Source organism: Micromys minutus (assembly GCF_963924665.1).
Source record: "Micromys minutus genome assembly, chromosome: 17".
In the NCBI taxonomy this organism is placed as follows: Eukaryota; Metazoa; Chordata; class Mammalia; order Rodentia; family Muridae; genus Micromys; species Micromys minutus.
The window spans coordinates 11,861,817-11,876,480 of NC_137952.1; the positions used below are offsets into that span (position 1 = coordinate 11,861,817).

The 14,664-nt window shown below is 40.5% G+C and overlaps 1 protein-coding gene across 1 annotated transcript in view; it reads right to left on the bottom strand.

Annotated features, from left to right (window-relative positions):
* Positions 1 to 14,464, bottom strand: part of PDHX (pyruvate dehydrogenase complex component X) — a 50,269-nt gene extending 35,805 nt beyond the window's left edge. The window contains exons 1-2 of the mRNA XM_080930854.1: positions 14,277 to 14,464; positions 631 to 711 (exon numbers count right to left, since the gene is read on the bottom strand). Coding sequence (XP_080786980.1) covers positions 631 to 711; positions 14,277 to 14,436 — 241 coding nt within the window. The 5' untranslated portion in view covers positions 14,437 to 14,464. The remainder of the gene's footprint in view (positions 1 to 630; positions 712 to 14,276) is intronic.
* Positions 14,465 to 14,664: the final 200 nt, after the last annotated feature.

Genomic DNA, 14,664 nt, shown 5'->3' on the forward strand with positions numbered 1-14,664 from the left:
TTATAGACTCTGAGAGGAGGGAAATTCAGCACACACCACACTGTCAGCTGTACAGGAATCTATAGTATTTGTGGCAGATGTTTCTATCTGTACATGGTATCTGACTTATTGATAACTTAGTCTTGGTACAACACAAACGATGAATCTAATACTGTGCGTTTTCACACCGAGAGCATCCATGCGTGTTTACTGCTCCATTTGTCTAAGCTCCACCAGTCTGTGTTTTAAAGCACTGACCACAGCTTTAACTAGCAAACCACAGTCCTCCACAGTTGCTGTTGTTTCTCTTTCAAGAGTTTCCCTTATATTCTATCTTATTTATTTGTCCTTTCTATTGAAAACACTTCGCTATGTCCAGGAAGACATGCAGACACATACGAGCACAATAAGGCTACAGGCTGGAGGGAAGCCTTGAGGAGTTCTCCATTATGTGACAGTGGAAAGACATGGTTTATCCCAGAAAACTCTGACGAACCAATACATAAAGTGTTCATTTACACAAATCTACACCAACTAGCAAAGAAACACATCTGCTTCCTTTCTATCACAAATTATGTAAAATACATGATGCACCAGAACAAAAGGATCAAATCACCAAGCAGGGAAGACATCAGGAACACAGCTGCTCACCTTCCTTTTTCAGCCATTTCACAATGTTCCCTTGTTCCATCGTAGGGGACAGCGATGGCATTAGGATCTTAATAGGATCCGCTGAAATTAAAAACAGAAAAGATTAACCAAACATGCATACAAAAACACTACAAACCGACACTCGCATACCAACACAAATATCACACACACAAGTGTTACACACAGCGACTCTATACATACATTCATACTACATACACTCATGTTCTAACACACACATACAATGTCCCTCACAGTCTATTGAGACAGCAACACCAAAGTGTATTGCAGATTGGAAATGAAGTGACTATGGAAAATAAAGCATTAAGCTAATACTTGGATATTTAGATACTTTCAGACCCCCTTTCTTGGCTAAAAAACACAAAACAAAATCAGGACAGGGTTCTATTGTCCTACAGCAAAATAATCAGGATCAGATACAAAACCTTAACGTCTAATCCTGTGGAACAAGCAGGAACCTTGGCCTTGTCAAGGGTGACTGGGCAGGAAACCCTAGGAGCTAAGCAGAACCCCAAAAGGTGCTGCAAAAACATCCCCGTGACCTATGAGGCCTCTCAGCAAAGCACAAGAAGAAATCACTTTCTCCTTAGGTATCTAAAGGAGACACTACATAGTCGATTCTCCAGCATCCTTCCCAAGAGTCTTTACTGTTAGGACCTCATTGCAAGTGCACGAGTCTTATATAAAAGTTATTCTGGCAGAATACCAGAACAACCATTTCCAGAAGTGTTCCATAGAAGGTCTTTTGTCCTAATGAACACTCAAAGGACTGCGGCACAGGCTGCATACATCCCAAACATGAAGAGGGTAGATTACACTTTCCTTTTCTTTGTTCATGTTACAGGGTTAAAAGAAAGAGGATTTAGTATGAATGTTTAAGGAAGTTGGATACTTCCTTTTGGAAACCAATTGATCTTACTGTAGATTCAACTGGAAAATGTCCACAGCTTCATGGTAAAGGCATTTTCAGTTCTTTCACATATACAATAGTCAGAGGAAAACGTCTGCCTGCTCTTCACTTCTCTCTGAAAGACCAGAAATAGCACTATGCCATGTCCTCAATTTTTTAAAAATAATTTTTTTGTTAATGGAAAGTGTGTGTCTTCTCAGGTCTTCTATGATCTGGGTGCTAATCAATTTCCTTCCAAAGGCAGGTCCACAGGTCCATTTCTTTCCGTTCCAATCACTGAGGCTCTGTGGGCTTGAGGCAGCAATTCACACACAACCTCCCACCCCAAACCAAAAGGCCCAAAGTCTAATAAATCAGGGCTGGACTGGGAAGCCCAGCCCCAGATAGCCGTGGATACTAAGGCATCCCTATTCCAACCAAGATATCAGTGTTTAGATTCTACCTACTTATTCGATCTCTATTCACATGACTTTAGTTGGTATCAGTCTTAAAAAGCTAGAAAAGTAGAGTGACCACTCGTAATGGCCCAACCATGAAAGTCTAAACTACGTGTCCTATTAGCATTCACATTTTTATCAAAAGACTGAGTTCATACCTCCTGCCTAACTCAAGGCTAACCTCTACTAAGCTATGGTACTTTATGTCTCCAACTCTTAATGCCCACTGAATGTAACTCACCATTTAACCACTGGTTATTGATAGCCTAGGGATCAACCACAGCAAACCAGACATATCAGCTCCACATGAGCATTACTGATCAGTCTACCAAAATACCTAATACACCTTTACCTTGGACAGAACTGCAGCATTAAGAAAGCACTTTTACAAATGATGCGTGTTTCAAATGTCCTAGAGAACAGCTAACCTCAAGCCATCTCAAGAGAACAGATGTACACATGTGCTGGAGAGCTAGCTTAGTTTTTGAGAGCACTTGCTGTTCTTCTAGAAGACCTGGGTTCGAGTGCCAGAACCCACAGGATATCTTATAACAATATGTAACTCTAGCTCCAGGATATTTGCCTCTTCTGGCCTCTGTGGTCCAAGCATAAATGTGGCACACAGACATACACGCAGTTAGAACTTCCATCCATACAAAATAAACAATTTTAATTTCAAAAATGGGGGGGGGGATACATTCAGTGGGCCTCCTGACTAGGTTATTAGCACAGAGACTGGAGAACACAGGCGTCCAGCTCTTGTCTACCGTGGTACGCACTATCGCCAACAACTCCACCTAATTCCAAACTGAACTCCACAACTATAGAGCAGCCCTAAAAGTCCTTTTCTTAGTCAAACATATCTTTGTGCACTAAAATTAGGATTCTAGATATGTAGAAACTATGCAACCACCTCAATACACAGAGACAAATGTGCTCAAGTCTGGCATTATGGGAAAAAATGTGTCCTGATCATACATAAATTAATCTGCCAAATAGGATTCCACTTGAGAGAGGTAAAATAAAAGGAAACTGTGCTCCCACAATCAGATCTCGATTTGTGACAAATATGAAATCAGTTCTCTCCAAAGAGACTGTCCTGTGTTTTTACATTTGGTTCAGATGCCATCGTCCAGCTCATATTTTTAATCTCCTACGATAATCTCTCCCCCAAGAGACCTTCACATTTCCATTACTCCTGACACTAAGGACTATATTGTGAAATGTCTGCATTTATTAGACATTATTTTCCAAAGTACAACATTGAGAACTCCAAAATTTTTATTTTAAATGTAAAACAAATCATAACCGCTCTTCACAGTCACCCTGTACGGGTGAATTAGGATTGCTTCCCTGAATGATGACAATAAAATGTAAAAGCTCTGCAGTAGATCGCTATCTTTACTCTCCATGAAGGTGACAAAACCCAAAGGAAGACATGTTGCCACTATTCAGTACTGTCTCTTGACTGACTGTGCTGCCCTATTATAGTAAGATGTGCCCTGTGTCCTGATCACTCCACGGGCTTCCTGCTAGAAATGCCATTTCAAACCATGAGCATCAACTTATTAACGAGACATGCTTTGTCCTGATAGATCCTGAGGATGGGAACATTATACACTTCTTTCCCAAAATCTTTTTTCCCTGAAAGTATACTCTCATAAACTAGGCTTTAGGTATCAGGCCTACACACAGCTACTGTCTTTTGTGGCTGAAAACAGGATGCGCTTCTTCAGCTCCCTGGAATGGGATTAGGCTGCACCTCTGCTGCTCCCCTGCTTTAGACAGTCTTTACAGACAGCCCCCTCCACGCCAGGAGCAGTACATTCCACACTCCTGTCCCAGCCAGAAGGCTGACATGGGCACTAATAACTTCCTAAGTGTGAGTGAGAGCAGAGAAATGCTCATCTGGTTATACAAGCTGACATAAAATAATACTTCTACAAACATATTTCGCTAGAATTTAGCCTTTTGCAGTGGTTTACTGCTTGTTTGCTTTCATAAAGCAGATTTATTTCAAACTGATTGGCAAGTGGACCAATACATAGCAATTACAAAACGTTAAAAATATTAAGATGACTACAGTGCTGTGTTTTAGTTTATTTTGAAACATTAACTTCTAAGAGTAAATATCTCACAAATCATTACAACTATTTTACTGTCTGTCTCATAAGATCAATGCAATAAATGACTTTGGAATGCCGCTGCTTGGTATACAGTATGAGCTGTATGATCAACTTATCACCAAATTCACGGAATTTCTAAAGTTCTGTCATTTTTCCTACAGCAAAATTTTGATTTTCATTTAAAGTGTGGCACAATAATCGGATTCCAATGTATTTTCTCTAATGTATATTTTTATCCTGGCAACAAAACTCTTATTTCAGCAAAATCAATTGCATTGCAGATTTAAGTTCATAGCATATACAGGCATTCTAAAAGGTCACTGGATTAAAAGAAAAATTAATACAAACAAACTCTTACAATACAAATGCAGAACAAATTGCTTCATGGCATTAGTGTGACTTAGATCTAAGCTCATTAATTAAGGGACATACAGAACAGCCAAGTGGCACAATCTAGCCCACTTGCTGGACTGTAACCTAAGCACAGAAAAACCATGGAATGAATAGGCAAGGACGAAAGCAAATTCAGCTCCGAAGCAGGAACTCACTGGTAAGACACATCTTTGAAATCGCTATCCAAATAAAGCAATCCTGCCACCTGCAGGCTGAATGGAATACAGCAGAACAAAGGGCAGGTGACTCCAACCAAGCACCAGGCCACCGTGCACAAAAGCCATCAATCTCAGTGTCTCTTTATAAGGAGCCTGCTTGCTGGCTCTCTTTGCTCCGTGCGGTTTTGCTGTGGTGCTAGAATTACTGAGTGATCCCGCAGGCTAACAAACATTCCAAAGACAACACAGGATGCCCAGTTGCTACTTACTGTTCTCACATAAGCAAAGAGCAAAACAACACACCTAAATTGACAACTATTCAATTCTAGTAAGTTTTAGAATAAATTTATGGAATTTCACTTCCTGTCTCCAAACTTATCTAACACTGAGGGGAAAACGTCCTCGATTTTTCATTTTTAAAACAATGGCACACAACTTTGGTGGTAGAAAAGTAACAGTTGCCAAAAAAAAAAAAAAAAAAAAAAAAAAGACTAAAAAGACCCTACAAAACTGTATTTGTAAGTCAGGGAAGAGTGGTGTGCACAGAGGGGAGATGGGTGTCTAGGTGTCTCAGCCCAGTGCTAGGTAACAACCAACCCCACCCCACTCAACAGAATACCAGACTATTCTCTAGAGGAAACTCAGAATTTAGGTTCAACCTACTTGTCTTGGGACACACAAAAATGAAAACTGAAGTGAACTGACACATTCGTCATGTGACTGATACCACATCTGTGGAGTAAAGACACTGAGCAGGACAGCAATTCCTGCAGGAAATGATAAACAAGGGTAACAAGCTTTAAAATGCGGGATGGGTCATAATCCTCTGAGGCACACAGTATAGAATAAGCAGTGTCTATGAAATAACAAGTATACAAAATAAATACACCAAGTCCTGAGAGACAAGAAATCTAGTGACCAGAAATTGTCCCAGACAATGTCTAAACACAGAGGAGTGGCTAATGCCAGTAGGAAGCTGAAAGTTAACTCTTGGCTTTTAAGGAAGATGACTGGGGAAGTGTAAGACATGGGAGAGATCTACTAAAGGGTTATAAACCTCTGTGGCTATTTGGCCATATACTGTGTGTGCATATTACTGTACTAAATAAAATATTTCCTTATTTAAAAAAGACACATTAGTGAAATATTTAACTTTTAAAAGCATCAGGACTGGAGAGTAGCGCTACACTACCTGGTCAAACCTCAACTCCGTAAGTCGCTTTATTATTAGCCTGTATTGTAGCTTCCTCTTCTGTACAACCATGATGCACATTTTTATAAGGAAACAAGGTAATGCATACAAAGTCATTAGGATGGGCTCTGGAGAGGATTGACAGGCAGCATGTCTTGATAGGCACTTAGAAGATGAATTCCAGGGTATCCACACAGTTGCCTAAGTGTACCAAAATACTCTGTAGTATCTAGAACATCACGGTTCCTTCCTGGAGGACTGAGAGATGGAGTCACAGGTGCCTTTCACCTTTCCAGCCTAAACTTTCCCCCTCTGTAGCCAGTTATTACACTCAGCTAAGCGACATTAACTCCTGTATCTGCTCTATTTCATCTCTAAGCTGTGCCTCTCAGTAAAATCACTGACAAATGTTTTACCGTCAATCATACCAGAGCTAAAAGCCAATTTTGGAGTTTGACAAATGCCTGTGAAGTGCTCTGTTTCACCAGCTTATGCCTAGGCAAAACCAGAGTTGCGACCTCAAAGGGATTATGTATATTTTAGATGGAAATTTTTCCAGAATATTCCAAGAGAATACTTTAAAAATCTGTACTCCAGTAAGCTGGAAATCCTTAAAGAAATAAATAAATTTCTGGACTCAGTCAAACCACCAAAAAGCCAAATGAGGAGATTGGAATAATAATAATTATTATTATTAATTAACAATAATAATAATTATAATAAAGTAAGGTAGGGCCAGATGAATTCACAGAAGAATTCTACCAACCACCCAAAGATCTGTAGGCAGTTCTTCTTAACTCTAAACTCCTGTAAAGTCAGGTCGTCCTAATATCAAGCCTGGTAAAGACACAGCAACAAAAAGAAAACTCTATATCTTTATCCCCGATAGAAAGAGATTCAAAAATGTTTGATAAAATAATTACAAACAGAGAGCGGACATGCATTACTAAAGACGATTTGTATAAGCACGCTGGCTTTATCCCTGAAATGCTGGGATGTTTCAATATATTCAAGTCAATGAATGTAATAAATCACATAAATGGACTTAATAGACACAGACAACTCCTTTGACAAAACCTAACGCGCCTCATAATAAAATTAAGAGAATTTAAGACTAGAGGAAATATACCTCAATGTAATAAAAGCTATATAAGAGAAACCCATAGCCAACATCATCATAAACAGAAAAAAGTTTGAAGCAATTCTACTTAAGTCAGGAGTGAGACGGAGATGTCACTCACCCACTTCTTTTAAATAATATACTTGAAGTGGTGGCTGGAGCAATAAGGCAAAGGAAGGAAATGGAAAGAACAGAAATAGGGAAGAAGGTATCAAACCATCCCTATCTGCACAGGACGTGAAAGTACCCACTAGAGATCCCCAAACTTCTACCAGGAAACTTCTAGAAATGATAAATCCAGCAATGTGGCAGGATACTGAATCAGCTCGCACATACAGAAAAAGACCATTGACATATTCCCATTCACAATGGCCTCAAGGAAAATAAAAACAAACCTAGCAAAGTAAAGAAAGAGAGATAAAGATACTTGAAAATAGAAAGACAACCCACTCATGGAATTGGCAGAATTAATACTGTGAAAATGACCATTTTACCACAAGCTATTTACAGATTCAATACAATACCAATCAAATCTCCATCTCATTTCTCACAGAAATAGAAAAACTATTCTAAAATTCATATTGCACCACAAAAGGCCCCAGATAGACAAAAATAATCCTGAACAAAAAGAACAATGCTAGAGGGATTACCATTTCCAGATCTTAATATATATTTCAGAGTCACAGTAATAAAAATGATATACCAGCATAAAAAAAAAATACATAGCCCAATGTTGAAGACCCACACATGAAGACATGTAGCTCTAGACACTTAATATCTGTCAAAGGTGCCAAAAAACATTAGCTAGAAAAAAGCATCTTCAACAAATGGTGCTAGGAAAACCAGATATCCATATGAAATTAAACTCATATCTAACATTTCGGACAAAAACTAACCCCAAATGGATCAAGGCACTAACTGTAAAACCTGAAACACTCAAACTGTGAAAGCAGACATAGGCAGTGCCCTGCGTGATACAGGTGTAGGAAGGGGCTTCCCGATAGGAGTCCACTCGCCCAGGATTTAAGGCCAACAATTGCAAAAAACTAAAAGGGCGAAGAAACAGTCACCAAGTGAAGAGGAGACCCAAAGGACAGAAAAGAATCTTTGCTATTTCTATGACAGAGGATTAGTGTTTTCAAAGAAGTCAGATGTGCTTATTTTAACATAAACATCAAATTTTGACCAACTATCGGACAGGCATCTTCAGTTCAAGGTTGGCCTGGGCTGCAGAGCAAAACCTCGTCTACCTTACTGTTCTACAGATACAATCATCATGAGCTGAGCTACATGTGACTTCCCAAGTGTAGAGTATAGACATTGTACTTTACTCTTTAGCATGGAAACTTTTAGACATGTGCCACACAGTGGTTACTAGTTAAAATATTGAGATGGAAGAAACAAAGTGTAACAGCTGAGGGGAAGAGGTCAGTGATGTGGGGCTGTCTCCATGTCTTCTCCACACTATACTGAGTGGGTTCTATCAACTGGCTTCCCTGCACATGGCCTTCAGTTGAGCTCAACCTATGGGTAGTACAGTCAGGACACTGAAGGGGAGAAGGGTGAAGCCAGGGGTAGTTTGTCCTCAGCTCCCTTTTTCAGGTGTCACTAGGGGGTGGCTACATCCTTTACTGTAAGACACCGGCATCTCAGAGATCTTCCCAGCTGGCTCCCTTTAGGGCAATGCTGTGACTCTTTAATAGAGTTCCTTATGTTGTGGCAACCCCCAACCATAAAATATTGTAATTGTTACTTCATAATTTTAATTTTGCTAGTTATGAATCATAATGTAAAATCCGTGTTTTCTGGTGGTCTCTGGCGACCCCTGTGAAAGGTTCAAACCGTGAAGGGGTTTCAACCCACAGGTTGACACCATTGCTCTAGGTAGTGGGGATGGCACCATTTTCTAAAATGGCACCCTAAATTCACAAAAATGTCACTTACTAAGTTCTCCTCCAATTACCTGTTAGAATCTACTGTTCCCATTTGTGTTCTCTCAACTATATGAAAAGACTTGGGAAAAAGGTATTTAAATGATCAGGAAAGTTCTTCCGCTTAAGGAAAGTCTAAGCAAAAGAAAGCAGAGGCAAAATGTTTATGTTTAGGGACAGGCGGTCTCATGATCCTAAATGCATGAGTGACCTTAACCCACACCTGATCCGAGTCCAGACTTCCAATTACTGACTATACTGTGGTCACTTATGTATAGATCACTTAGCCATTTATTAATAATTGAAATTTCTATATTAAAATACATCTTTCTTGTTCTCAGATTTATTTGGTAGGTTTGCAAAGCAGTACAAATGCTCTACAGAAAACAGTCTAGGTGATCCTGAAAACAGGGTGGACGGTATTTATCGGTAGACTGTGGATGGGATCCAAGTCCCGTTGAAATACAAAACTTTTCATTTTCTTTTTCTGAAAAAGATCTTGTATGTGTGTGGGGGGGGTAGCTTTGTGTTATGCAGTTACAGAAAATTGGGGAGCATATACTGTAAACATTGCCTACCCCAAGGTCATTAACACAGCTCATGTCCTTTAGACAATCTGTTGAGACCCCAGCACCATCTCTGGGTAGGAGGAACTGAACCCAGGGCCCTGTGTTGAGAGAGAATTTCACTTCAGGCTGGCCTCAAACTCCCTGTCCTTCATCCTCCTGCCTCCACCTCCAGTGTATTTACTGTTTCATATATTTTGGTAAAGTAGCCCATGCACATTTTAAAGAAGGCTGCTAGGAAGGGTTACACAGTTTCCAATAGTAGAATCTACGTCCTCACACTGAATACTCTGAAGGCTTTATGAGAGCTTCCACTGGCTGGGATGGGCTGGTTAGCATTAAATCACGAAAAGTAAAATTTTAAATGGATCCCAATTTATGCTGCTATCTTGCAACAGGGGCAAAAAAGAAATCACCATTTTAATTCCAGGTGTGTGATATGGGGCTGTCTGAAGCAGCAGCAGCTGACTACAATTTGCCTCGTGTTCTAGCAGAAGTGTGATTTTGACAGCTGCAGATAGTTTCTGCAATTTCGAGACATTTGGAATTCTGGAGACTTTTCAGAGGATTTTGCTCAGAGATCTCTTTCCTTTCCTCTCTCCTCTTTTTTTTTTTTCTCTTATTTAGTGTTAGGAGTTGAAAGTGTGGAAAGGGATGGAGAAGGGTGGAAGGAAAAAGAACCCATCAAGTAAAAACCAGTAATGATAGCAAGACATAAACATTGCCAAACTAGGCTCAGCAATTCTGCTACTGCTCCTGTAGTCCAAAGTTGCATTTTTCCAAACACATGTTAAATCATGTTACCTCAGGACTGTTACCAAAGTACTATTACACAATGTAGTTTTTATGTCTCACTCCCAATACAAGGAAAAGGCCCAAGTGTTCAGGTAGGATAAACACAGTGACCAAAATATCAGTGTGCTAGCTGCTGAATATGACAGGCAGCTTTGGTGTCAGGCACACAGGTTGAAGCCGATTATCGCTGGAGCATATACCATGGACAGAGAGGAGGTAGTTCATGTTAATTATTGGGAAGACATCAGTGGAAGGGAAGCTCTCAATGGATATTATTACTTCTGAACCCACTTCCCAACTGTTTTTGCTATCCAAGGCTCATTTTAAAAATGTATTTTGTATTAAATTTTTGACAGTTTTATATACGCACAAAACATTTTCAATATATTCACCTCCTACTCTTCCCTCTTAACTCCTCTGTAATCCACCCTTCAATCTCCACTCCTAACTTCAGGTACTTTTCACCCATGGAGTCCAATTTGTGCTGCCTATATACAACTAGGTATGGGACTATCCACTGGATTAAGGTCAACCTACCATGAATTAAAGCCTAAAGGATTCTTCTCACCTAACAGCCATCAACTGACAATAGTAACTGAGTGACCCCCCACTCCCACACCAGAATACTGATGGCCTGACCTTGTATAGATTCTAAATAGACAACTTTGGGGCTATGGCTTCAGGAGTGCAGTGGTCCCCTTGGGCCCAGAGAACATGGTTTTAACCCAATCCTTTCTATTCATAATCATTTGCATACATTCCCACCAAGGCTCATTTGTATGTTTTAATGAACAAGAAAAAAATCTCAAAAGTTAGTGACTTTTTAATCAAAGTAAATTCAATTATTACTGAGTCAGTAACTGGTTCATGAATCAGTTCTGCCCAATACAACACAAAGGGTACAGTAGTAACCAAGTATTCTAGCTTGGGTTTGGGTTTGACTTCCTCTTTTAAAGAAGACATTGGTGCTACACCTCATTGGGGCACTACACTTCTGGTTTCATCTAATTCTAACCTTCCCAGAGACTACCCCAAATACCAATATCAAGTAGATTTGGTGTTCAATTTCCAACATGTAAGTTTTTGGCAACATACTCAAATTCTAGCAGTGCACATGAAAAGACTGAGTAGAGGTGAGTGACAAACACAAGCAACGTTTCACCTTGGTGCCTGGGGTAATGAGTAATACCTTAGTAAAGCCCAAGTCTCTGGCTGATGAGAGGCTCAGCAGGTAAAGGAGCTTTCAGCCAAGAATGCTGGCCTGAGTTCAGACGCTGGAACCCAATGAGGAGAGAACAGAATCCTACAAGCTGTCCTCTGACCTCCAACACATGCTGTGGCATTCCTACCCCTACCCAAATAAAAGGATAAATATATTTAAAATGTAATCCAAATCCTATCTTTTCTAAAAGCATAACAACAGAGAAACTCCAATGCTGTGTCATTCTGTAACTTCTGGAGTCCCGGCTGTGCCTTCATCCTGAAGGACTGACTTCTTTCTCTACATACTCCCTGCTGCAATCATGAACTTACTTTCTAGGGCTCACTGCATATACCACTGAAACCCCATCTTCATTGTTTATCTCTTAATTCAGGATTCAATGTACAGAACTAAATGTGACTGTATGACTTAGTGGGCCATGTGACAGAATTCTGAGAATGTGTTCTGTCAGGAGCTCACACTGTAAGTTGGCTATCACATGCCCACTACCTGATAGACATTTGTTCCTTTACGAAATCAGGCAAGAGACAAGTAACACTGCTTTCTCAATAAACAGTTCAGTTGAAAGACTGAAAGAAGAGACTTGTTAAACCTAAGTACACAGAGCATTGAGCAGTTCACTTACAATACAACTGAAAGGCTTTCATTTTTCTGAATTTTTGTAGTTTTACACAAATAAACAGCAGTAATACTTAAGTTTTAAATCATTAGAAGTCAACAAAAAGTTCTAAGAAGTGCAAAGCACAAAGCCCATGCCATAGCTGATGAAGACAGCCAACAAATTCCCTTTAGGGAAAACAAAACAAGAGTACTTCCAAATTCACAGATTTTAAAATTCTACATAAGTATGAGAAGGAGAAATGAGTTCACTAAATGCGCCAAATTCATTCAGTCTCTGATTATCCAAAAAGCAACTTAGTTTTATTATATTAAAGTATAATTTCTACCCATCCCATGACGAAACTCCTTATTATACATAAAGATGAAAAAAAAAAATCCTGTAAGGTCATGTTTTCTAAAATAGTTAACGTGTATTCAAGTAGTAGCTTAACAAAAGCCTATTGGTAAAAGTTGGTAGAAAACTTTGGGCTCCACATGTAGCCTAATGTCTCTACTGGAGGTCTCTGTCATAATGTCCAAACCCTACAAATATGTTATAGAACAAGAAAGAGTTAAGATGAGTGTGGATTAAGGTTATTATCAACATCTTTTTTTTTTTTTTTTTTTTTTTTGAAATGGGGAGAGAAGTTGTGGGGGTTGAAGGGAGAGCAAGAGCGGGAAAGCAAAGTGCAAGAACACAAGAGAGAAAAGACATTATGGATATCTTCAGATGGGGAAAAAATCCATTGTAGGAGGAAGTGGTGAGAGTTACAAAAGTGGCCAACATTAGATTCGCTGTTAAGGAGCTGCAGGGTAGATAGGAACTAAGAGCCCACGGATTTGGGGTGGGGGGAGCAAAAACAAACAAAACAAGGAAACAGATTGCCTACTAGAACCTCCAAAGAAGACAAGCCAGGCTAGACACCTTCACTTTAGCCTAGTAAGACTCATTTCATACTTCTGACCCCAAAAGCTATAAGACAATGAGTTTGTACTTTAAGTGGACAGTGGGTAGTGATGATAAAACTACTCAGCTTGCCTTAGGATTCAGTACCATCTTCCTTACAGATGATGTTTAGAGACGAGGTGTTCACGGTATATATCTGGAGGCAGACGAGAACTACCCATGCGGATTTTTAAAAGGCAGAAGCACCTGACTCTAAGAAAAATCTTGGAAACTACCCATTTTTTAATGTCTAAGCACATAAGCTCTTTTCTTTCTGTACAGAGTTTAGCACATTCAGACCCTCAAAAAGATCTCACAAGAAAGGATAGGACCCCTCACAGGTATTTTCCCCAATCCTAAGCTTTCACATTCCATGATGTTTTATAGCAGGGAGTCTCAAAAGTGTGGTCCATCAAGCTCACAAGAGTGTAAGGTACAGATTCCTGAGTCAGAGTCTCTGCTAAGTTTAGGAAAGTTCAGTCTTAGCAAATGAGGATGCAGATGAGGCAGAAAAAAATATTATACACTATATTGTTAAAGACAATATCCAGGGAGTATTTATTAAACACTACTCCAAAAACGACCTAGGTAAATTGTCTCTATTAGCTACTCTTTAGAAATCTCAGCACACCCATTTTTCTGTTTTTGTTTTGTGTTTTTGGCCTCAGACAGCTCACAAAGTGTGTGCTAGGCCTATTGTACCAGATGGGGGTAAAAATGATCACTTAAATGTCTAATGGTTTATAAAACTGTCTTCTCTGTTCCCATTCTCACCTCCAGCCCATTTTCATACATGAAAGAAAGAATAATGCCAGGCCTGGTTTCCCAATAAGGACAGGTTTTTTGAATAAATATGGGTTAATAGCGGCTTTGAGATGAATGGTAAAATTAAAGGAATTTGACATGTGATTGATAAAGGTCTAAAATAGGGGGATTTAAAACAGACCCTCTCTAGGTGACATCGAAATTACTCAAATTCTAAAGCAAGGTCACAGAGAAGCCATGCAGCCCTGGAGGCAGGCCAAGGACGGAGGCAAGCTCTTCCAAGTCTGAAGACTGTCCTTAGCCGCAAGCCATAGGCTAAGTCAGCAGGCCCGTTTCTGGGGAAGGTTGAAAGGAACGGGGAAATTCCGCACCTACCCTCACAAACGCGGGTCTCCAATCAAGAAAGCTCCAGACCCAGGCCCATTGCTCCGCTAAAGGGAGAAGTTGAGCAACCGTAAACCACTCACCCTGCAATAGCTGAGTACCGTGAAACCACCTCCAACTCGCTCCATGGCAGACAGGCCACGCAGCAGCACCCTTAGCCAGTCCCAGGCTTCGACCGCTGCCAAAGCCCAGAAGGTAACGGAGCAGCGGCAGGTTACAGCGAAGCCTCCAGGAGGCCGCCATCTTCCCGGCCTTCTCCGGGAAAGCTTGAAACTCCACTTGATCAGCGGCCTCAAGACCCGCCCAGGCCCCGCCTTACATGGTGCACGCTCCTCACCTGACTGGAAGACTAGGCCTTCTAGCACCGCCTCCAACCCTCATGGGCACGCCCACGAGCCGGTCTGCGCCGCCGCAGGTTCTCCCAATGGCCGCTCAGACCCCGCCTCTCACTCTTGCTCCGCCCCCAGGCTG